Below are 26,015 nucleotides of genomic sequence, written 5' to 3' on the forward strand. Positions count from 1 at the left end.
GGGTGGCTGCGGAGGCCAAATCATTGGGTATATTTAAAATGGAAGTTAATGGGTTCTTGATTAGTAAGGGCATGAAAGGTTACGGGGAAAAGGCAGGAGAATGGGTTGAGAGGGGTAATAAATCAGCCATGATCGAATGGTGGAGCAGATTTGTTGGGCTAAATGGCCTAATTCTACTCCTTTGTCTTATAGTATTTTGTCACTGTTGGAGAAGGTTGTATCTTGGAGCTTGCCCTGAGATTTTCTGCAGTCCTTTCCACACTTCTCATTTGTATTTATGACTCATAACACACCTAAGGTCCCACTTATATAGAGGTACAGAGCCTTGTAATCTTCTCCAGTCCTGTAGTTCCACAAGATCTTTGTACTTCTCCAATTTTGGCCTCTCGTGCCGTTCTGATGTTACTCAGTTTACCATTGGAGGTGATACCTTTAGCAGTCAATGTTGTCTAAGATGTTCTCTCCTTTCCTAAAAAAACTCTTGAAACCTACTCTGTCGGCTAAGCTTTTAATAATCTGTTCTGAATATCACCTTTACCAAATTTTAACCCTTTGATCAACTTGGAACCATTACTAGGAAATGTATACTGTATCCAATATCAATTATGCAGTAGTTTTTTGATTGTGCTGGGGGCAGCCCACATACAGGACATGGGATGTTATGTTTAAGTTGTATAAGACATTGGTGAGGCCTAATTTGGAGTATGGTGTGCAGTTTTGGTCACCTACCTACAGGAGAGATGAAAATAAGTGAAACCACCATTTACTGGGTGTCTCTAGAAATGCGGCTCATTAGCCCCTCACTAACAGCCACTGGACTTGGTGAGAAAACCACCTTTTGCGGTCTCCGTAAGTCTAGGGTAGATATGGCTTGGGTCCTGCCAAACCCGTGAGGTTGGGATGTCTCGCCCACTTGAACCCTGATTTATATGAATACTGTGTAACTTACTGCTCCCAGGCAATTGCCCGTCAGCAAGAAATAACGGACCATACACTGCATACAATTATAAAGAAAGTATATTTAAGAATGTTAGCTTAACCAAGTAGTTATTAAAAAAAAAGAAAAAAACAAAAGGGCCCATCATAATTATGCAGTCAAACATGCACATAAGTTGGAGCTCATCTTGAACTTGTCTTTAACTCACGCACTGGACTCTCGGTCTGCGTGAAAGCACACGTCACCTTTGAATGTCGCTCAAAATCCATCTCAAACAAATGGCTCCTCCACAGGAGTATTGGAACTTCCTTCTTGAAGCCATTCATCTACACAAAGCACCTTGTGGAACAGGGACAGCATCCTCAGTCATCTTCCCTCCTGTCTTCTCCCAGCTCCCTGTTATGGTGCCGATTGTTAATCCCCTATCTTGCCCCTAATCCCAATCGTAAATTTCCCATTTACTGCTAATTTGCTTGATGACAGCACACCTGGTCTCCATCAAGAATTGCAATATAAGAACCCCGGTGTCGCAACCACTGGTCGCCAGTTTGTTGGTCTATTCCCGTGTGATAACTTTGTGTCCCGACCACTTAGAACCGTTAGTTCTAAGCTCAGCTCCAGTTTCAAGATATTCCATGAAAACCCCGTCTCTGTGCCAAGACTCCATATCAGAGCTCTGTGTCAAGGTTCCTCCTGTTTACTGTTCAACGCTCACATCTGCGCAAGCATCCCAACTCAATCTCCGTGCCTGTGTCCTGCACTTGGGTTCTCTTCAGTTGCTCCGTGCAACACTCCCGCCAAAAAGACCTTGACCCACAACAGTGTCCATCACAAAAACCTCTCCATCCAGCATTCTCTAGAACCTTCTCACAATTCCACCACCCTGATTGGCTGACACAACATTCCTAAGTTAAACAACAAAGCCCCTTGTCTTAGCACAAACCCAAACAGGCTGAAAGCAGAACATACTGCTCTTACATAGTCATAGTCATAGTCATACTTTATTGATCCTGGGGGAAATTGGTTTTCGTTACAGTTGCACCATAAATAATAAATAGTAATAAAACCATAAATAGTTAAATAGTAATATGTAAATTATGACAAGAAATAAGTCCAGGACCAGCCTATTGGCTCAGGGTGTCTGACCCTCCAAGGGGGGAGTTGTAAAGTTTGATGGCCACAGGCAGGAATGACTTCCTATGATGCTCTGTGTTGCATCTCGGTCGAATGAGTCTCTGGCTGAATGTACTCCTGTGCCCACCCAGTACATTATGTAGTGGATGGGAGACATTGTCCAAGATGGCATGTAACTTGGACAGCATCCCCTTTTCAGACACCACCGTCAGAGAGTCCAGTTCCATCCCCACAACATCACTGGCCTTATGAATGAGTTTGTTGATTCTGTTGGTGTCTGCTACCCTCAGCCTGCTGCCCCAGCACACAACAGCAAACATGATCGCACTGGCCACCACAGTCTCGTAGAACATCCTCAGCATCGTCCGGCAGATGTTAAAGGACTTCAGTCTCCTCAGGAAATAGAGACGGCTCTGACCCTTCTTGTAGACAGCCTCCGTGTTCTTTGACCAGTCCAGTTTATTGTCAGTTCGTATCCCCAGGTATTTGTAATCCTCCACCATGTCCACACTGACCCCCTGGATGGAAACAGGGGTCACCGGTACCTTAGCTCTCCTCAGGTCTACCACCAGCTCCTTAATCTTCTTCACATTAAGCTGCAGATAATTCTGCTCACACCATGTGACAAAGTTTCCTACCGTAGCCCTGTACTCAGCCTCATCTCCCTTGCTGGTGCATGCAACTATGACAGAGTCATCAGAAAACTTCTGAAGATGACAAGACTTTGTGCAGTAGTTGAAGTCCGAGGTGTAAATGGTGAAGAGAAAGGGAGACAAGACAGATCTGCTAAAATGAAATACCTACAGCATAGCAGTAAAATTCTTAACCAGGATATTACTTAAGGTTGAAAGAGTATAGAGAAATTTTACAAGGATGTTGCCGGGACTGGAGGACCTGAGTTATAAGGAAAGATTGAATAGGTTAGGACTTTATCCTTGGAATGTAGGAGATTAAGGGAAGATTTGATAGAGGTGTACAAAATCATGAGTGTTATAAATAGAATAAATGCAAGCAGGCTTTTTCCACTGAGGTTGGATGGGACTACAACTAGAAGTCATGGGTGAAAGGTGAATTGTTTAAGGGAAACATGAGGGGAAACTTCTTCGCTTAGAGAGTAGTGAGAGTGGAATGAGCTGCCAGCACGAGTGGTGCATGTGAAGTCAATTTCAACGTTTAAGAGAAGTTTGGATAAGTACATGGATGATATGGGTATGGAGGGCTATGGTCCTGGTGCCAGTTGATGGAACTAGGTAGTCTTAAGGTTTTGGCACAGACTAGATGTCACCACCACGGATTCGGCAGCGCAGTAGATACGGCAATTGCGCATGTGAACTTGCACGTGTCAGCTAATTATTATTTAATCATGTTAGTATTTAACTCCATTCTTGTCGTCATCGTACTTGTCGAGACTTGGACAGAGCACAGCAACGCTTCGCCTTTGTTTTGTATCGGCCTTGCCTGAGAAATTGGACTGTAGAGTCAACTGACTCTGAAGACTCATGGCATTCATTTAATGATTAGATGTTCTTTGCAGCCACAGTAGAGGCTTCGTTTCTCACTTAAGAATTTTAGTTAATGGCCCTGTTTGGCCTAACGTTTATTGTTTTATTTTCATTCGAACACTGTTCGCATTAAAGTTTTGTGAACTATCGACCCGCTTCAGTGTCTCTCACTCCGCACTTGGTTCATATCCGAACGGCGGTGACACTAGACAAGTTGAAGGCCCTGTCTCTTTACTGTATCTTTAAGTGACCCTGTGACCTCGCCTTGTTTGTGGCACCAACATAGCATGCTCACAACTTACTATCCCTAACCCTAATCATATGCCTTTGGAATGTAGGAATAAACTGGAGCAGCTGGAGGCAACCCATGTGGTCACAGGGAGAATTCATAATCTCCATATTGACTTACGGAGGGCTACCTCAAGAATGAAGAAATAATCCTGAGTGAGGTTGGATGTGACATCAGATGCACATCATCTCTGGCAGGGTTTGCAGGATATTACTTCCTACAAAGTGAAATCCAATAGCATGAATGGCAATGATGCTTCACTACCAGACAAGCTCAATGCCTTCTATGTCTGCTTGAACGGGAGAATATATCTATTACTGTGAAGATCCCTTTGCACCCAGTGACCCTGTGATCTCTGTCTCGAAGGCTGATGTCAGGCTGTTTTTCAGGAGGGTGCATCCTCACAAAGCAGCAGACCCCGATGGAGTACCTGGTCAGGCTCTGAAAACTTGTGCCAACTAACTGGTAGGAGTTTCCAAGGACATTTTCAGCTTTTCACTGTTATGGTTGGAAGTTCCCACCTGCTTCAAAAGGGCCAACAATTATATCAGTGCCTAAGAAGAATAAAGTGAGCTGAGTTAATGATGATCACCCGGTAGCACTAACATCTATGGCGATGAAATGCTTTGAGAGATTGGTCATGGCTAGGATCAACACCTGCCTCAGCAAGGACCTGGACCCACTGTAGCCGGCCTTTTGCCACAATGGGCCTATGGCAGATGCAATCTCAATGGTTCTTCACGCGGCCCTAGATCACCTGGACAATACAAACACCATGTCAGGATGCTGTTTGTTGACTATAGCTCAGTATTTAACACCATCATTCTCATAGTCCTGATCAATAAGCTACTGAACCTGTGCCTCAACTTTCTAAAAGGAAGTCCACACTCTGTGCAGATTAGTAATAATACCTCCTCTCTGACAATCAACACTGGTGCACCTCAGGGGTGTGTGCTGTGCCCATTGCTCTACTCCCTCTAGATCCACGAATGTGTGGCTATGTATAGCTCAAATACCAGCCATAAATTTGCTGATGACACAGTCATTGTTGGTAGAATCTCAGATTTAGACGAGAGTACGTACAGGAGTGAGATATACCAGCTAGTGGAGTGGTGTCGCAGCAACAACCTTGCACTCAACATCAGTAAGACCAAAGAGCTGATTGTGGACTTCAGGAAAGGTAAAATGAGGGAACATGAACCAATCCTCATAAAGGGATCAGAAGTGGAGAGAGTGAGCAATTTCAAGTTCCTGGGTGTCAAGATCTCTAAGGATCTAACCTGATCCTAACATATCAATGCAGCTATAAAGATGGCAGGGCAATGGCTATATTTCCTTAGGAGTTTGAAGAGGTTTGGTTTGTCAGCTGAAACGCTCAAAAACTTCTACAGATGTACAGTGGAGAGCATTCTGACAGGCTGCATCACTGTCTGCTACTGCACAAGATCGAAAGAAGTTTCAGAAAGTTGTAAAATTAGCTCCATCTTGGCTACTAGTATCCAAGACATCTTCAAGGAGTGGTGCCTCAGAAAGGCAATGACCATTACTAAGGACCCCCATCACCCAGGACATGCTGTCTTCCATTGGTACTGTCAGTGCAGAGGTTCAGAAGGTACATTCTAAAGCTATCTTCACCAACTTGACTTGCTCAGTTTGTGTGGAGAATAAGCCCCCTAAGATTTTTTTTAGAGATACAGCATTGTAACAGGTCTTTGTGGCCCATTTGGTAGCCAGTGCCACCCAATTGTGCTCATGTGACCAATTAACTCGCTGACCTGCGGGAGGAAGCCGGAGCACCTGCTGGATACCCACGCGGTCACAGGGAGGGTGTATGAACTCACGGGGAGAACATACAGACAGCGGTGGGAATTGAACCCCAGTCGCTGGCGCTCTAAAGCGATGCACTATCTGCTACATAAACGAGCCGCCCCAAATTATGTTTGTTACATTCCATTATTTTCCTGTTAATACTCAGTACAAGACTAGATCACCTTGTCTGGGGCAGAGTACATCCTACTCATGCCTTCTCACATTATTATTCCTTATCCCCGCACTGATGGATTCTACTCCCTGGAAGAAGGTGCGGGCTACTCGCTGGGAAGAAAAAATTCCATGTTGAATTTTATTGCAAAGGGGATGAAGCTTAGAAGTACCAATAAATAAGTTTCCATCGAATCTTGCCTGCATGGATTTACTGTTGGCCTGCCCACAGAAAGCAATGGTGGTGGTAGATAGATTCTGCCTGGAGGTCAGTGACTAGTGGTATTCTGTGAGGATCAGTTCTGGGACCCTGGCTCTTTGTGATTTTTCTAAATATCTCGGTTGAGTGGGTGGAAGAGTGGGTTAATAAATTTGCAAATTACATGAAGGTTGGTGGTGTAGTGGATAGTGTGGAATCGTCGTAGGTTATTGAGCTGGGGAAGAAGTGGCAGATGGAATACAATACAAAAAAAATGAAATGATAAAATCTTAATGATTAAACGAAGGCAGAGTACAAGCTTAATGACAGAGTTCTTAGCAGTGTGAAGGAACAGAGGGATCTTGTGCTCCAACTTCATAGATTCCTGAATGGTGCCATACAGGTGATAGGGGAGTTAAGAAGGTGCATGTGCTTTGGTCTTCATTAGTTGTGGGATTAAGTTCAAGAGCTGCAAGATAACGTTGCAGCTCTATAAAATCCTGGTTATAGCACACTCAGTTCAGGTTGCCTCATTATAGGAAGGATGTGGAAGCTTTAGAGAGGGCACAGAAGATATTTACCAGGATGCTGTCCGGAGATCATGTCTCATGAGGAAAAGTTGAATGAGTGAGGGCTTTACTCTTTGGAGTGTTATGTACCCCGTAACTGGGTTGCCAAACCAGCAGAAATGGAACACGTGTTGGAGTCTGTGATTACTAGGAACTAATAAAGTTTTATTAAAGAATTAAGTAATACAATACACTAATCACAAAGATATAAATGTAACAGGTTAGCAATGATAGCATACACATATAGGGTAATAGGAATCAACGAAGCTCTGTTGCAGTCTAGGGGTAAAATGATCAGTCTTAAGTGAAGCAGAGTTCAGTTCAGTCCAGTGCAGTTCGAAGTAATCGCTGTTGTTGTACCGTTGGGGGAGGGGGGTGGGGAGAGAGAGAGAGAGAGAGAGAGAGAGAGAGAGAGAGAGAGAGAGAGATATGGATGCAGTTGGTTTCAGGCAAACCTTTTCGATGCCTTCTGATCCAGCTGTGGTCACCGACTGTGACCCCTCCTTTCCGGATGCAATCGTTCTTCCGTGATGAACCCAGCACCCAGGCAAGGGCGGACACACTCCAGGTTCCCACCGATCGTACCTTTACACCCCCTGTGATCCTCTGACCCATTCCCGTGAACCGGTCCTCCAAGCTCCCACCACCTTGTGGGGCACACTGCTCTTTCCAGGGTCTCGAGGCGTGTGTCCCGTGCCTTAGCAAACCTGCTATTTTTATCCCCCTGCTGAGGTATCACCTGTCCATCAAACTTCAAACAGTTCAGGTTCAAAGCAAACAGCCTTTCGCAGACGCCAACATTGGAATTGTGTTTCTTTCTCGTTAATCTCTCTCTTCTCTCTTATTAGCATTTTAAATGTTTCTCCATTGTCTTCCGTTACCTCTCTCATTAGCATCATCCGTCCTGCAGCTCTGCTTGGTGTCACACATGACACCCCCACCCTTATAAGGATTTTCACCAGGGTAAAAATTATGGGCATGAATGCACATTATAAGATACACACTAATATACAGGTAGTCGTCAGCTATTCAACTAACACAGAGAACTTTAAGTTTTAACACCTGGACAGACAATCAGCAATCACATTGTTAGTTCCTTTTATATGCTTTATCTTAATATCAAATTCCTGTAATACCAGGCTCCAACTTAACAAGCGTTTGTTTTTATCCTTCATTGTGGCCAAAAACACTAATGGATTGTGATCAGTGTAAACTATCAGTGGTTTCCGTGCCGGACAAATATAAACATCAAAATGTTGTAATGCCAGAATGATTGCCAGTAATTCCTTCTCCACAGTAGAATAATTTCTCTGATGGACATTAAGCTTCTTAGAAAAATAAGCCACCGGGTGTTCAATTTCCTCTTTGTCTGTCTGCAACAGCACCGCCCCTGCCGCTTCGTCGCTAGCATTTTTTGCTATGGAGAAGGGTTTTGAAAAGTCAGGCGCATTCAATACAGGGTGGTGACACAGAATCGCCTTCAGACTCTCGAAGGCTTGTTGACAAAGGTCTTTCCACACAAACTTATCATTCTTCGGCAAGAGCTTAGTAAGAGGGAGGGTAATATCCGCAAAGTTTTTGCAAAACTTCCGATAATACCCCACCATCCCCAAGAACCTTCTCAGGGCCCTCTTGTCCATCGGGATGGGAACTTCAGAGATAGCCTGCACCATAGCCTGCATCGGTGCCAGCTGCCCCTGTCCTACCACAAATCCCAGATAAGTGACCTTAGCGTGGCCGAACTCACTTTTCGCGAGGTTCACTGTCAGGTTGACTTCAGACAGCTGTTTAAACAGTTCCCCTACTGCCATAATGTGCTCCTCCCATGTGTCACTCCAGACCACTAAATCGTCAATATACGCTTCTGCGTTCTTTAACCCTCTTATCACTGAATTAATTATCCTTTAGAAGGTCCCTGGGGCGTTCTTCATGCCAAAAGGTAAAATATTATACTCGTATAACCCGGATGGAGTGACAAATGCTGAGATTTCTCTAGCCCGGTCGGTTAAAGGAACACACCAGTACCCTTTCAGCAAATCGATCTCTGTGATGTACTTAGCTCTCCCCACTTTATCGATGCAATCGTCCACCCTTGGGATGGGGTAAGCATCAGTTTTTGTGATGGCGTTCACCTTTCTGTAATCTGTACAGAATCGTATGCTCCCATCAGGTTTCGGGACAACCACACAGGGAGAAGCCCATTCCGATTTGGATGGCCTAATAATACCTGCGGCTAGCATGTGTTCAATCTCTTTCGCCACTAGCTTGCCCTTCTCCAAGTTCATCCTATAGGGGTGTTGCTTAATAGGCTGATCTGATGTGACAGCAACATCATGTACTGTCCCCTTGCATGGCCTCGGGACATCCGGACATACATCTGCATGCCGGTTAATTAGCCTTATCAGCGGCTCGCTCTGTTCAGGGGTTAAGTGAGAGACATCAACAAAGTTGGCCAAAACAATAGAGTTCTCCAATCTGGTCGGCACCAAATTTATCTTTTCAAGATGGGTTTTCCCCTTACCATTTGGCACCCCAGCCTCATTTATTTTTGTGATAACACTGACTAGATCTGCTTTCTTATTGTGGTAAGCTTTTAACATATTAAACTACACTAATTGGGTCGGCTTACGTCTGTCTGGCGTTTCAATAACATAATTCAAAGAGTCTATCTTTTTAATCACTTTGTACGGACCGTGGAATCTCGCCTGGAGGGGGTTGGTTACCACTGGAAACAGAACTAAGACCCTATCGCCCACTTGAAACACTCGTTCGCGGGCACGTCTATCATACCACTGTTTCATTGTTGTTTGGGAGTTTCGTAGATTTTCTTTGACAAGGTCACAAATCCTTTTAAGCCTCTCACAAAATTTTAAAACATAATCTATCACATTGACTTGTACTGTCGGACTGGACCATTGCTCTTTCAGTAAGGTCAGAGGTTCTCTGGGTCGATGACCGAAGACGAGCTCGAATGGGCTGAACCCCAATGACTCCTGAACCGTGTCTCTTACGGCAAATAACAAGAGAGGCAAGGCATCATCCCAGTCCCTAGCGTTCTCTTGACAATAAGTTTTAATCATGGTCTTTAGTGTTGTGTGGAATCTTTCCAACGCCCCATGGGACTCCGGGTGGTACGCGGAGGCCAAAATCTGCTTTGCTCCCATCTCATCCAACATCCGTTGGAATGTGTGAGATGTGAAGACACTCCTCTGATCTGACTGGATTTCCCTGGGCAGCCCCACCATAGTGAAAAATTTCACAGGTGCCTTTACCACTGCGGGAGCCTTGACACTTGCCAGGGGCACCGCCTCCGGAAACCTGGTGACGGCACACATCATAGTCATCACATACTCCCGCCCACTCGCAGTTCTGGGCAGGGGACCGACAAAATCCACAATTATTTGGGAAAAAGTTTCCCCGAAAGCGGGTATCGGTCGAAGGGGCGCTTTAGGCAGGACCTGATTCGGCTTTCCTACTACCTGACAGGTGTGACACTGTCTACAATATTCAATAATATCCTTCCTCATGTTCGGCCCGTAAAACTCTTTCATAATTCTATTGACCGTTTTCCTCACCCCAAAATGTCCACTGAGGGGTATCTTGTGGGCCAGGTTAAAAATCTCGTCCCTATAAATTTTCGGCACTACCACCTGGTGTACCACCCCCGACTCCTCATCTGTGGGCACGTACTTGGTCTCCACTTCCTCATCCGTACTCCCTCCTTCACATAATAGCCCACTGGTTCCCTTTTTATTTCTGCTTTGGAGAGAGCTGTCTCTGTCAAAACCATCAGCTCCTCGTCTCGTTCCTGTGCCTGTATAAATTCCTTCCTCGCCAATGATAAATCTACCTCAACTCCCTCACTTCCTTCCGCTCCACTATGCTCCTTCTTCTCACTTTCTAACCCCTCCTGGTACAAGGCTGGTAAAAACGTCTCAGCTAAATCTACATTCGCTTCGGCAGCCTTTCTGGACATGTGCCGAGTCACTGCGCAGACGGGATAATCCTGTGAGTCTATGGTCGGGTCCTCAGTCCTGGCAGGCTTGCTCATCAGCTTTACTGCTGGGTACACATCTCCACCTGCAAGGTCGTTACCGAGTAGACCTCCAAGTCTTCCATCGGTAATTTGGGCCTCACCCCTATCGTGACCGGTCCAGAGACCAAGTCACTTTTCAGCTATATCTGGTGCAAAGGTACTGCTTCAGTCCCTTTCCCAATGCCTTTTATCACACTGACCTCCCCAGTCTCGGTCTCTGCACTAAAGTCTAACACACTCCTTCAGATCAATGACTGACAAGCCCCAGCGTCTCTCCAGATCGTATTGGAACTGGGGTTGATCCCTCCTTCACCAACACCAATCCGGCTGAAGTAAACTTCTCGCACCCTTCCTGAACTCTATCAGACCTCTCCTGCCCTAGCGGTTTGTTTGTCGGCTCAATACAGCCAGTCGGAGTCGTCGTTTTTCCTTTCCCCGTCTCCTTCTTTGGGGCAAAACACCTGGATACAATGTGACTGGCTTTCCCACAATTATAGCATACGATCCCAGGAGACATCCTACCAAACTGCTTCCTGTCTTCCTTATCCTTCTCACTAGTCCTCGGCTTACTTTCTGGCTTTGCCGGCGGACTTTCTCCGCCCTCTCGACTACCCTTCTGGTAGCTCTTGCTCGGGATAAACTTTGCTTTGTGTGTTAACGCGTACTCATCCGCTAACTTGGCAATTGCGGCTAAGGTTCCTGCCTCTTTCTCATCTAGATAGGGCCTCATACCTTCAGGGACACAACCTTTAAATTGCTCAATCAGTATTAGCTGTACCAGTTTGTCATAATTCCCAGTGACCCCTTTCGAGGCGCACCAACGCTCACAATACATCTGCATCTCACGGGCAAACTCTAAATACGTGCGGCTCCACTGCTTCCTCACATTCCGGAACCTTTGCCGGTATGCCTCTGGGACCAACTCATAAATCCTAAGTATAGCCTCTTTCGCCACATCATACCTCTGGGCATCTTCTGCTGACAATGCTGAGTAAGTTTGCTGAGCCTTCCCCTTAAGCAAACTCTGAAGCAAAGCCCTCGGCCAGTCCTGACTTGCAGCGACTTTTTCGAAATGTAGAAAGTACGATCAACATCGGCCTCCTCAAATGGGGGAACCAACCTAACCTCCTGGGTCGCCCTGAACCCTCCACCTTGGTCTGGCATTTGGCCCCTCTCTAGCACCATCCTTAACTTCTCTAGCTCAAGCTCCCTTTCCTTCTTCTTCTCTTCTCGTTCTAGCTGCTTCTCTCTCTCTTCCCCTTCTAGCTGCCTTTCTCTCTCTTCTCGCTCTAGCTGCTTTACTCTCTCTTCCCATTCTAACTGCTTCATTCGGAACTCATGTTCGAGCCTTAATTTTTCCATCTGCAGCTGCACTGCCTCCCCACCAGGTTTGCTCATAGGCACCACCTCCAGCTCCCTGTGGGGAAACACACCCTTAGATACATAATGCTCAACGATAGCTCTGTGCATCTCCATTCTCCTCATTGTCGGCTTCCCCTTAAAAAGATTCAACCATTTTGCAACAGTTGCCAATTCTGATTTCCTGGCATCCTCTAATGCTTCCAAGGTTGGCGCCTTTAGAAATTCCTCAATCTCCATTTCTGCTGTTTGCCCTTTTTCTTTCGGGAATTTTAACCCAATCAATTTACCCAGTCCCAATTTTGGCGTTCAAAATCCCGGACGAGATCCCCACTTATGTTACGTACCCCGTAACTGGGTTGCCAAACCAGCAGAAATGGAATGTTCGTTGGAGTCTGTGATTACTAGGAACTAATAAAGTTTTATTAAAGAAATAAGTAATACAGTATACTAATCACAAGGATATAAATGTAACAGGTTAGCAATGATAGCATACACATATACACAGAGATAGGGTAATGGGAATCAGCAAAGCTCTATTGCAGTCTAGGGGTAGAATGATCAGTCTTAAGTGAAGCAGAGTTCAGTTTGGTCTAGTGCAGTTTGAGGTTTCAGGCAAACCTTTTCGATGCCTTCTGATCCAGCTGTGGTCACCGACTGTGGCCCCTCCGTTTCGGATGCGATCGTTCTTCTGTGGTGAACCCGGCACCCAGGCAAGGGCCGGGTTCACACCAGGTTCCAACCGATCGTACCTTTACACCCTGTGAGCCTCTGACCGATTCCCGCGAACCGAACTCCAAACTCCCACCACCTTGTGGGGCACACTGCTCTTTCCAGGGTCTCGAGGCGTGTGTCCCGTGCCTTAGCAAACCTACTATTTTTATCCCCCTGCTGGGGTATCACCTGTCCATCAAACTTCAAACAGTTCAGGTTCAAAGCAAACGGCCTGTCGCAGACGCCAACATCGGAATTGTGTTTCTTTCTCGTTAATCTCTCTTCTCTCTTATTAGCATTTTGAATGTTTCTCCATTGTCTTCCGTTATCTCTCTCATTAGCATCATCCGTCCTGCAGCTCTGCTTGGTGTCACACATGACAGGGGCGAAGGAGGTTAAGGGGTGATTTGACAGAGATGTATAAGATGATAAAAGGCATAGACTGAGTGGATAGTTAGAGACTTCTTTTCCATAGTGGCAGAGGCCAATGCCAGAGGACATCAGTTTAAGATGAGTGGAGGAAAGTATAGGGGGAATGTAAGAAATAGACTTCTGTCACAGAAAAATGGTATGTGCTTGGAATCCACTGCCATGGGTGGTGGTCGAGGCAGACGCAATAGGGACACTTAAAAGACTCTTAGATAGGTACATAGATGTTAAAAAAAAACATGGAAGGTTATGGGCTGCAAATACGAGAAAATCTGTAGATTTGGGTTAGGGTTAACACCTAACACACAAAATGCTGGAGGAACTCAGCAGGTGAGGCAGCATCTATGGAAAAGAATAAACAGTCGTAGTTTCAGGCTGAGACCCTTCATCAGGACTTATCATAGATGTTGCCTGACCAGCCTTTTGTGTGGGTTATGGACTGTATAGGAGTGATGTGTTAGATTGATGGTGCAGTAAGTTTATATAGGTCAGCAGAGCATCAAGTACTGCAGGGCTCATACTGTGCTGTACTGCTTTATGTACAATTGGCAGAATGTTGGTGAGGTCACATCCACAGTACTGTGTACAGTATTGGTCCCCTTATTTAGGAAAAGATATACAGTAGATTCTGGTTAATTGGGTCATCAGTTGATCAGGGCAGCCACTTATTTGGGATAACTCTAAAAGAACAAAAGCTAATCGAGAAAATAGCTGGGATTCCCTTCATTTATTTGCGGCTTAATTGGGACAAGAGGCTGAACGGTTTCTAACTGACGTCAGTCATATTTACTTGCTTGGCCGTTAGACTTTACACTGTGCTTTGAGTGAACAGTTTTTAAATAGCATCAGTTGCACATGTTTATGTTCAAAAAGCAGTGATTTTTGTCACTGATAGTTGGCGAGAAATAAACAGTAAGACAAATCAGAACTGGCTAGAGATGCCAGAAACGGCTGGGAGTGAAAATGAAATGATTTCACTATTTTAACAAGTAAGGGAGTAAGAAGAATTTGAAGGTATTGACAATCATCTTGAATGTTACAATGAAAATGAAGATTTGGAAGATGCAATTGCCGAAAGCGTTGTAGGAAGGTAGTCCATTATCTGCGCTAGATGTCTGCGGTGATTTTGTTAATTTACAGTTAAAAGAACACAGCAGCATACACTGGATGTATTCCTCCGTTGATAACTATTAGGAACTAATACACAGTTCTAATAATACTGTAGTAGTATTTGTAGTGTTCCAATTTGTTCAGTATTTGATTTAAATGCATCACTTCTTAATCAGTTAAATGGTAATTTGTCTTTTTTATACCCTTTTAACTATTTCTGTGAAACTTTGGTTACTTGAGCCAGCCACTTAATTGGGTCAAAATGTACTGGTCCCGATGTGTCCCAATTAACCAGAATCCACAGTACTGCATACTGCATTGAGCTAGGATACGTTAAAAATAAATACGCAGAATTAAGTGTAAAAGCTACTGAAAAAGTGCAGTGTGGGTAAATGATAAAGTGCAAGATCATAACGAGGTAGACAGGAGGGGGGAATAAATATTGAAATGTTTTCAATAATGGGTAAGCCTCAAATAAGGAGACAGAGTTACAAGAGAGAGGTGTGTATTTAAAACTGACGTGTGTAGGGATTTCTTCTTACAGAGGGTGGTGAATCTCTGGGACCTTTTGCCCTGGAAGTCATGGCAGTGAGACCATTGGAAGTATTTAAAGATCAGTAGATCAGTTTTTGAAAGATTGGGGAAGTGAGGGCAATGGGAGATTGCACAGAAGAGGAGGTAAGTCCTGGGACAGGTCAGCCTTGATCATATTGAATGCTAAGGAGAGCTTGCGGGGCCCATTCTTACTATTTTTTTCTTGCGTTCTGGTGAATTAAGGGTGGCACAGTAGTGTACCAGTTAGCGCAATCACTCTATAGCGCTAAGAGTCACCATTCAAAGTCTGACTCCCTCAGCTTTCTGTAAGGAGTTTGTCCGTTCTTCTCATGACCACATGGGTTTCCTCCTGGTGTTCCAGTTTCCTTCTATATTCCAACAATCCACGGTTAATGTTAGGATTAGTAAGTTGTGGACATGCTATGTTGATGCCGGAAGTGTGCTGACTCTTGTGGGCTGCCCAAGCACATCCTTGCACTGTGTTGATCGTCGATGCAAAACGGTGCATTTCGCTGTACATTTCAATATTTCAATGTACATGTGACAAATAAAGCTAATCTTACATTTTAGATAATCTATCTTATTTTATTCAGTTCTCAGAAATTGTTACCTAGTAGCCACGCCTTGCTAATGGATGTTAGATCATGCTCATGTACCTCTGTTGTGTTACCGATTTACCAATAATATTACCACTATTATACTGCTTACTGATCTTAATTAATAATTATTCTATCACAATATTTAAACACAAGTCATAGTCAGCAACAAGAGCTTTATTTGTCTCATGCACATGGAAACACACAGTGAAACATGCCATTTGCATTAACAATCAACACAGTCTGAGGATGTGCCTGTGGGCAGGTCACAAGTATTGCCATGCTTCCGGTGCCAACATAGCATGCCCACAACTTACTAACCCTAACCCATACATCTTTGGAATGTGGGAGGAAACTGGAGCGCCCGGAGGAAACCTGCATGGTCACAGAAAGAACATACTGTATAAACTTATTGCAAATAACAGCAGAGATTGAACCCTGATCTTCCCTTAACTGGTGCTATACAGCGTTATGCTGACTCCTACGCTACTGTCCCATGCTGAAGATTAGCATGCTTTGTTGATTGTAGTTGGAAAATTAACATTGGCCAAATCTACAGGTTTCTCTTACTTGTACTGTAGAGGGAGCATGAGGGCTAGTCACAATATTTCCACCAAAATGTAGTGCCTTCTGCAATGTAGCCAGAACTAAAGTACACTTTATATTGTCAGCACATGGTGGTGGGGAATGAACTTACAATTCCTGATGAAAGGAACTTCTGTTGCTTGCCTTGAACCTCTGCCCCTTCAGTTTTTGTAACCAGTGGTGTTAAAGGATAGTGGGCCCAGCTTGCACTGATATGAGTGTACTGTAACTACTCAGCAGTTCCCTGTGGACTTGCCAGCTAATGTCAGTACAACATAGCCCAGTAAATTATAAAGCATTCTTATCAAAATTTATTCCCTTGCCATACTTGCATCAATAGATTTCATTTCTCGAGCAGGAAAACAGTGTTGGCCAATAGAATCATGTGTACAATAAACAGCCATTTTGCCCTCCTCCTCATTTCTGTCTGTATAAGTACTTTGTCCATTCATTTTATCTCATTTTGACTCAAGTGCAGATCATATAAATGATCTTGCTGCTTTCATTCCTGTAGCAGCCTGTTCCTCAATGTGCATATTTTATTTTGAGCATCTTTCAAATCTGTCGTGGCGCTATAAATCATCAGTTGGCAGCGCTGTATCGTGAATGATGAATGAAGTAATGGGTTTTTATTTTGATGTTTTTATTCAAGACGTTCACATTATCAGCTCTTTGATTTTCAGAGTATGAACTCTGCTGGCAGTGAAATTGTGTTTCATTGCCTCTTCTCCTGTTAATCTCCTGCAGTTCTTCCATCTGAGCACTGATGCTCACTCAGTTTGTTCCACCAGAGGGTGCTAAGTCATCTCTTATTGCAATGGAGCTGTGCCGAGAATTTAGATTTCATTCTCTTTTGCTGTTCTATTTGGGTTCTGCGATAATCCCTAATGCCCAGATGGATTTATAATAAATAGCTAGACTGGGGAAGATCCAGTAGAAAAAATAGATGGTGTGTTTTTCACCCTTATTTCTTTATTAAACTTGTTGCCTGAACATTTTTACTTATTATTTTATTTAGAGATATAGCATGTAACAGGCCCATCTAGCCCAATGAGCCCTCTCCGTCCAATTACACCAATGTGGTCAATTAACCTACTAACCTGTATGTCTTTGGGATGTGGGAGGAAACCGGAGCACGAGAGGAAATCCATGCAGTCATGAGTTGAATGCACAAAGTCGTTCCAGAAAGCAATGGAATCAATCCCAGATTGCTGGCACCGTAAAAGCAATATGCTCACGGCTACAGTAACACGCTGCCCCAAAAACAAATGTTGAGATGATAGTTTAAGGAAAGTTTGCGGCTGTGGAGCAGGGTGGCAAGATTGTGTAGTGATTAGCATCTTGGTTTGCAGTGCCAGTGATCGTGATCGGGCTTCAATTCCTGCTGTTGTCTTAGAGGATTTGTATGTTCTCCCCATGATTACATGGGTTTCTTTCAAGTGCTCCATTTTCCTCCCACATTCCAAAGACGTACAGGTTAGGGTTAATAAGTTGTGGGCACGCTATGTTGGCACCAGAAGTGTGGAGGCACTTAGGGGCTGTCCAGCACATCCTCGGACTGTGTTGGTCATTGATGCAAAAGAAACCTTTTACTGTATATTTCTAGTGTCAAGGTACATGTGACAAATAAAGCCAACCTTCAGTCCCTTCTCCCACATTGACTATGGTAAATGAGTCAGAGCTTTAAAGTACACTCTGGATGTCAGCCATGATATAGAAGGCAAAGGCTGCCCTGGAGGTGAAGGAAAACAGGGTGTCAATAGGGAGCATGGTGCTCTGAGGAGACCCTGTAAGGGACCCTGTGCTGTAAATGGCAGAAAATCATCGTGAAGTATGGGATCACCACAGAGTCAGCGATTATAGTCCACATCTTGAGTGCAAATGTTCTTAGTAGTCAGTGACCAAAGCAACAACGTCCCAGCCGATATCATTTAATTCAGGCATGGGCACTGACTTTCACCATGACTTAAAAATGGAAGTTGTAGGTTGTGGATTGTCAGTCCAGTTTCTGTAGGTGGAGCAAACATGAGCATTGTGCACGGTGATGTTGTGATTGTGCTTGCAAATGACACAGGAGAAGTGGCTGCCATATTAGGTCAATGGAGCCCCAGTTTCCCAATGGGAGATGTGCTTTATTTATTACATGTGCATTGAACTATTGAAACATATAGTGAAATGCGTTGTTTGCATCAACGACCAACAGTCAGATGATGTATGCGGATATGCTGAAAGTGTCACCATGCCTCTGGTGCCAACATAGAAAATGCTTATAACTTACTAATCCATATGTCTTTGGAATGTGTAAGCAAACCAGAGCATCAGGAGGAAACGCATGCAGTAACAGTGAGAATGTACATGTCCCTTATAGCCACTTGTGGTAATTGAACCTCAGTTGTAGGCTTTATGCTCGCCACTATACTATGTATTAGCCATTTCCACCCTGGGTCTTGTGTCTATTGTCATCTTGTGCACCTCTATCACGTTACCTCTCATCCTCCTTTGCGGCTTCCTACATGCGACTCGAAATGTCAACAGTTCCTTCACCCTTCACTGATGCTGTTCAACTTTTTGAACTCCTCCAGCAGATTGTTTGTTACTCCAGTTTTTAGGTTCTATGTTTAACCCTTGTTTAAATAATTTCATTATGGGATATTTAAATACAACTGCAAGACTCATAGGACACAGTAATCCTAAATTGCACCTGAAAATAGTTTATCATTTGAAACACCATTTCTATCAGTGGAGTTTTTCTTATATGAGCACCTCGTTATCTTCACAATGACACCAATGAATGTGTACTTCCTGTTAAGGAGTTCCAAGTTCAAATACGTAGGTTTCCTCTGGGTCCTCCGGTTTCTTCCACATTCTAAAGGTGTACAGTTTAGGATTTGTAAGCTGTGGCATGCTATATTGGTGCTGGAAGGGTGGTGACTCTTAGGGGCTGCCTACTACAATCCTTGCTGATTTGATTTCATACAAATTTTGCATTTCACTGTATGTCTTGAGGTACATGAGACAAATAAAACCTATCTTTATTATTTATTGTTAATTGTTCAACAGTAATGCACTGTGCTCAGTAGCACTGTCATGTCTGAAGCATAATGTAAAGACACAAGAACAGAATTGTTTAATTAATAGTCAGTAATATTTGGTATGTGAATCCAATATCAAATGACTTAATCCATTTGGCCAATTGAGTCTGTTCTGCCATTCCATCATGGCTGATTTATTATTCCTGGTAACTCCATTCTCTTGCCTTCTCCCTGTAACCTTTGTCGCCTATATAATCAAGAGCTGATCAACCTCCACTTTAAAAATCCCCAAAGACTTGGCCTTCACAACTGTCTGTAGCAATGAATTCCACAGACTCACAACCTTCCGACTAAGAAATTCCTCCTTATGAGGAGGAATTTCTGAGGCTGTGCCCTCAAATTCTAGATTCCCCTATGCTAGGTGATTCCCCTATGATAGGTTTCAATGACAACCACCCCCCTCATTCTTCTAAAGGTGGAATAGTGCACCTGATGAATTTATAAGTTGGGTCATGTTGGAAAAGGAAGTGGTTAACAATGAACTGTATTCCAGTCACTGTTCATAAACAACTCTAGCCTGCTGTTTTAGCTACCTTCCAGCTGGTCCTTCATCTCTCTGCTGTTGTGTGATCTTGCTGTGCATGAAATGGTTGCTGTTTGAGCAGCAAAATTACTTTTTGAAAGCAGATCATTATATCTGAAGCATTGTGAGTTGCTTGACGATGGTGAGCTGTGCTGTTAATATTTTTTTGATTTGTATTGTCATCAGTGCCCACTGATTCAATCGCCCTCCCTATAACTCCCGCCACGCACCTTGATGGTGTCCGCAGCACTGACTGCACTGTGGACAGGTATGCGCTGCTGAGATGGCGCATGCAAAGCAAATCAGCGTTTGAAGATACAAATGGCACCCAGCAGTGCGGGAGTAACTCGTGACTGGATGACTAGCAAATCCCGTTTTTTCCTGCATGGTAACAACGAAAGTGATGAAAAATGATGTGAACAGCTAGAATTGGTGAGAGTTTGAACACTGGTTACCTCCGGAAAGCTATCTGTGTGTTTAAGCTTCTCTGACATTGTGTTTCTAGACTCCAGCAGAAAATCGAACATTGTTCATGCTTGAAAATCATAGACCTAATTAATTTAGTTTATAAACTGTATGAATCTGCCACCTGGATAATAGTTTCTTTTAAACAATCATTCTTTCCATATACAATCTCTTCTGTTAATAAACAAACTGCAATCTAATTTTCTTTGCAGGCAATAACGCTTACACCTGGATTAGAAAATGATCCCCATTGCTGGCTGGCTGAAATGAAAGTACGTATACAAGGTGACGGAATGATTAACCACTTCGGGGTCCCTTTGATGCTGGTGGCTCTGTGAAAGGTCTTTGAGATGTTGTCAGCAGTTCCTTCAGGGGTAGTGTCTTTGTCAAGTGTCTCCTCTCAGTCTTCCGCAAAAGATGGAGTCTCATGGTGGCCACCCATTTCAATTTGACTTACCTTTCCCATTCTGATATGTCTGTTTGTGGCCTCCTCTACTGCCATGATGAGCTCAAAGACAGGTTGGAGGAACGACACCTCATTTTCTGTCTGGGTAGCCTCCAACCTGGTTGCATGAGCATTGATTTCTCCAACTTCTGTTAATTTCTTTCCCCTCTCTCCTTCTCTCTTTTTCCATTCCCCTTTCTGGTTACTCTGTTTCATCACCTGCCCATCTCCCCCCTTTGGTTCTTCTCCTCCTTACCTCTCTCGCATCAGCTTCTCCTCTTTTATCAGATTACTTCTTCAGTCCTTTACCTTTTCCACCTATCTCTTCCCAACTTCTTATTTCATTCTTCCTCCCCCACCCATCCACGTTTCCCCTCACCTGGTTTCACCAATCACTGCCAGCTTGTCCTCCTTGCCCTCCAGCCCCCACCTCCTTATTCTGGCTTTTCCCCCTTCCTTTCCAGTGCTGATGAAGGGTCTCAGCCTGAAATGTCAACTACTTATTCCCCTCCATTGATGCTGCCTGACTTGATTAAAGCTTAAAGATTGACTTTATTTGTCGCTTGTACGTTGAAACATCGAAACATACAGTGAAATGCAATGATCAACACAGTATTTGGAATGTGCTGGGGACAGCCTGCAAGTGTCACCATACTTTTGGTGACATCTCAGCATGTCCATAACTCATTAACCTATATGTTTCTGGAATGCGGGAGGAAATCTGAGCGCCCTGAGGAAATCCACATGGTCACGGGGAGAACATACAAACTCGTCACAGACGGTGGTGGGAACTGAAGCCCGAATGTGATTGCTGGTGCTGTTAGTTGTCGTGATAACCTTCAGCATTTTGCGTATGCTGCTCAAGATTTCCAACGTCTGCACAATCTCTTGTTTTGAGGGGAAATGTCTAATCCAAAGTGTAGCTGGAAATGGCTTTAGCAAGGATTTGAGTGAATAACAGAAATACATTTAATGGGATATTGTCGGAGTACGAGAGGAAGTGATGGTAGGACATGCTGCTCGTATGATGAAGTAGCACGAGAGAAGGCTCATTTGGAGTATAAACACCAGCACAAACTAATTAGGCTGAAAGCCTGTTATTGTTCTGTCAACCCTGTGCAACTCTAAAATGAGAACAGCAGGCTTCATCAGCAAAGGATGGGTTAGTAAATGGCTTTCCTTTTTACTCCAATCATCCTTCATTTAAAAAAAGTGTTTGTTTCATATGATTCATGATGTTGAAAAAATTTTCAACTTTCCTTTCGACTGCTTCACAACAAATCCCAACTTGGCTTAGCTGTAGTGTTGGATGCTAGTGAGTTTGGCAATCCAGCGGTTCAGAATTCAGAAATCAGGCATAAAACTTGGTGGTTACGGCCGTTTTATTAAGTGTTACAAGAACAAAGAAAGAAGAGAGAAAAAACAAAGTCATTGTGGTCGCCATATACAAAGACTAGCACTGACTAAAAAGATAACAACATTCCAATGATAACAATTAACCTATAAAGTAGCCAGATTCAAGTGACATGACATTTGTTTCAGATTTACAAGTGTCTAGAAAGAAGTTTCTAGAAAAATACAGAAAGAGCTGTACTACAATTATTTGAAAGTTCACTGAGCAATTACACATATATTGGTAATTATTTAAAAATACAAACAAGCAAAGGAAAATTTAAGCTATGAGAAAAGCGCAGTGCAGGTAGACAAATAAAATGCAAAGGCCACGAGAAGTTAAAGGGGTCCTTGGTTACGTTGGCTGCTTTCCGAAGGCAGTGGAAAATGTAGATGGAGTCAATTGATGGAGAGCTGGTTTGTGTGATAGGCTGAGATGTGTTCACAACTCTCCAGTTTCTCGTGGTCATGGTCAGAGCTGTTGGCATACGAAGGTGTGATACATCTTGGATAGGATGATGCATCTATAAAAGAATCATGATAATTACTAAAGTCAAGTTTTTAAATCTCAACTTGCATGAAGGAGTAGTTTATAAATACTTAAACTGGCTTCCTGCAGTGTAGCATGAATCTTGAGCAATTCTACAATGTTAAGATGGTTGAAAAAGGATGTGGGGCATAGGGAGCTGCTTACCAACAGAAAGCTATTAATGGAAATGGACAGTCAATGTTTTGAATCAAGACCCCTCGTCAGGACTGAGGATATAGTTTTGCTGTTACAGAGAAAGTGCAGTGCAGGTAGACAGATAAAATGCAAGGGCCACAAGGAGATGGAGGGGCCCTTCATTATCCAGCTGGAATATAATGTTGCACTTTTTATCTCAAGTTAATCATAATGTGCTTTGTGATTATTAACTTGTACATGTTTTAGAAAATTTTGTGTTTTTGAAGTCATCCGGCAAGGCAAGTAATGTGCTTTCATGATCCCCAAGTCCTTTGCACCATCTGCAATTTACAAGCGATGAATGTGATAGGAATGTGTCTGGATGAGTGCAATTGTAACAATTAGAACTGCAACCTTCTCCAGGTCAAATAAAAGCACACGATTTGCAGTTCATCCATCGCCTTACCAAACTGAGGCTGCTGGCTGTACCAGCTACTCACGAGACTTCTTCAACACTTCCCTTTGCTGAAGTAACAGAGGAAAGTGGCCCCGACACTGTGCTTGCAGTGAAATATGAATATTGATGATCTCTGCTTTATTTTCAAAAAATGTTTTCAAATCAAAGATTATGGACTCCCTCAGGAATGGATTGATTATCTGAGTTAGAAGTTAAACAAAAACAAAAGTAATTGCCTTTTGATAAAAGAGGAGCAACAGTGCAAGAAAAATACAAATAGCAGGAGCTACAATGAATGTATTGGCTTGTGGAGAATAACAACCTGCTGCTTACAGTGAGTGGATCGTTATTTTAGTATACTATATAATTATTACATCTAAAGATAGCTTAATAAAGTCCTTCTTTAACATACATTATAATAAACTAACACCTTTGAGTTTAATGAGTAAAACCTATAGAGAAATCCTTGAACTGTTGAAATTGTTGAAATCCACTGTTGAACTTGTTTAGCATAATCTGATGCGGATTAGATAATTTTTTTTGCTGCAGAAGATATTCAGCACAGAGAACAGCTCAAGCTTCAAAGGTGGAAGAAGAAAGGATATTTTTACAGGGCATGACACTGTTAAAGAAGACTAAAACCAGATCCTTTTGCAAAGCAGCAATCTGAATCGCATAAGTACAGAATTTTTTAGGAATCAGGAATAAAGCTAGCACCATCTTCTAGTATTGATCCTAGCTACTTACCACATCACTATATTCTGCAATTCTGTCTTTCTCCTGAAATGCATTGAAATTATTCTTTAGAGTCCCATCTTTGCTGCCTGTATTGGTGAAAATCTCTGACATTTATCCTCTAGACAGATATACTTCTGTCAGCTTCTTTTTTTGTACTTGCAAACATTTGCCTGATGTCCCTTGGCATGTTGAGCTGTTACTTGTCCCAATAAAATCAAAGTCATCTCAAAATTATCTCCAGCAGAAACAATTTTGGTTCCTTCATCTATTTCTGAAACTTGAAATTATATTTACTGCTTCTTCTGTACCCTCTGAAGATCAGTATGGATGAAAGCAATTGCTCGTAGTACTAGATTGGTACTTCATGCATGTCATAAATGTTCTCATTTCAGGTGATCTCCTGTATTGAGCTGTCACTCAGAGAGTCAATGTAATCAAGAGCTAAACATGAGCTAAACTCATAGATACCTTCTCTCCATTTGCTTCCAAATCAAAATTTGAAGGTTGTCCAAAGCTACAGCAAGGATATATATCAGATGGAAAGTAGGGCAGAGCGTTGACGCATGGAATTTAATCCTGACAAGTATGGGTTGATGTATTTTGGGCAGTCAAATAGGGATAGTGCTTATACAGTGAATGATAGAGTAGTAGAGAATGTTGGTGAATAGTTGGACCTTAGGGTGCAAGTCCGTAGATCCCCGAAAGTGCAAAAATTATAGATAAGATGGTGGAGAAGCCATGTTTGCCTTCATAGGTTGGGGCATGCAATACAAAAGTTAGGACATAATTTTACAATGTTACAAAATGCTGGTTAAACTACACTTGAAGTGTTGTGTGTAGTTCTGATCACCTCACTATAGGAAGGGTATTATTACACTGGAGAGTGTGAGAGAAGATTCACCAAGATCGGAGGATTTTAGTTATGCAGAGAGATTACATAGGCGATGTTTGTTTTCCCTGGAGTGAAGAGATTGAGGAGTGACCTTAATGGAGGTACATAAAATTATAATAGTTGTGGATAGAGTAATTAATCAGAAACACAAGAGATACGTAAGTTGCTGGAAGTTTTAAGCAAGTCTTGATCTTGTGTGATCTAATTGTCTTGATCAAAATCTTGCGTAATTAATCACAATTACTCATTGTGGGGTATTAAAAAACAAAAGAATATAGGTTAAAGGTGAGAGGAAGGAATTTTAAAGAAGCTTTGAGGAGAGAGTTTTTATTTTACACAGAGATTTGTTAATATCTGGAATACTACTTGAATATGTCATAGAATGGGATACAATCACTATTTTTATCAGACTTATGCAAAGCATAGGAGGACATTGTCCTAATGCAGGCAAATGGGATTGCTGTAGATGGTCAAAAAGATGGGCATGGATGTGATTTCTGAGCTATACAGCTCCATGACTCTTATAGAAACTCTTGAGAGGACAAATGAGAAATGAGACAGAAACTGCAGAGAGGTGAAAGTCAGATCGAATGGTTTAGAATTTCTGATAAGTGTGTATATTTATGAAGAATTTGTTAGTCCTGCTGTGTAGTGGCATGAGATCCTGAGCTTAAGATCTTTGCTAGTGGTTCTTTAACCCAGCTTCAACAGCTGATCCACGTTGGTCAATCATAGTCATAGTCATAGTCATAGTCATACTTTATTGATCCTGGGGGAAATTGGTTTTCGTTACAGTTGCACCATAAATAATAAATAGTAATAAAACCATAAATAGTTAAATAGTAATATGTAAATTATGACAAGAAATAAGTCCAGGACCAGCCTATTGGCTCAGGGTGTCTGACCCTCCAAGGGAGGAGTTGTAAAGTTTGATGGCCACAGGCAGGAATGACTTCCTATGACGCTCTGTGTTGCATCTCGGTGGAATGAGTCTCTGGCTGAATGTACTTCTGTGCCCACCCAGTACATTATGTAGTGGATGGGAGACATTGTCCAAGATGGCATGCAACTTGGACAGCATACTCTTTTCAGACACCACTATCAGAGAGCCCAGTTCCATCCCCACAACATCACTGGCCTTATGAATGAGTTTGTTGATTCTGTTGGTGTCTGTTACCCTCAGCCTGCTGCCCCAGCACACAACAGCAAACATGATAGCACTGGCCACCACAGACTCGTAGAACATCCTCAGCATCATCCGGCAGATGTTAAAGGACCTCAGTTTCCTCAGGAAATAGAGACGGCTCTGACCCTTCTTGTAGACAGCCTCAGTCTTCTTTGACCAGTCCCGTT

The 26,015-nt window shown here is 43.1% G+C and overlaps 1 protein-coding gene across 6 annotated transcripts in view; it reads left to right on the top strand.

The window, feature by feature from the left end:
- LOC140205546 (centrosomal protein of 128 kDa) overlaps nt 1–26,015 on the top strand; it is a 642,143-nt gene that overhangs the window by 339,630 nt on the left and 276,498 nt on the right. For all 6 annotated transcript variants that reach the window (XM_072273171.1, XM_072273204.1, XM_072273166.1 and 3 more), the window contains one exon: nt 20,287–20,346. In XM_072273171.1, the coding sequence (XP_072129272.1) occupies nt 20,287–20,346 (60 nt within the window). The remainder of the gene's footprint in view (nt 1–20,286; nt 20,347–26,015) is intronic.

Source organism: Mobula birostris, chromosome 1 (assembly GCF_030028105.1).
Source record: "Mobula birostris isolate sMobBir1 chromosome 1, sMobBir1.hap1, whole genome shotgun sequence".
NCBI lineage: Eukaryota > Metazoa > Chordata > Chondrichthyes > Myliobatiformes > Myliobatidae > Mobula > Mobula birostris.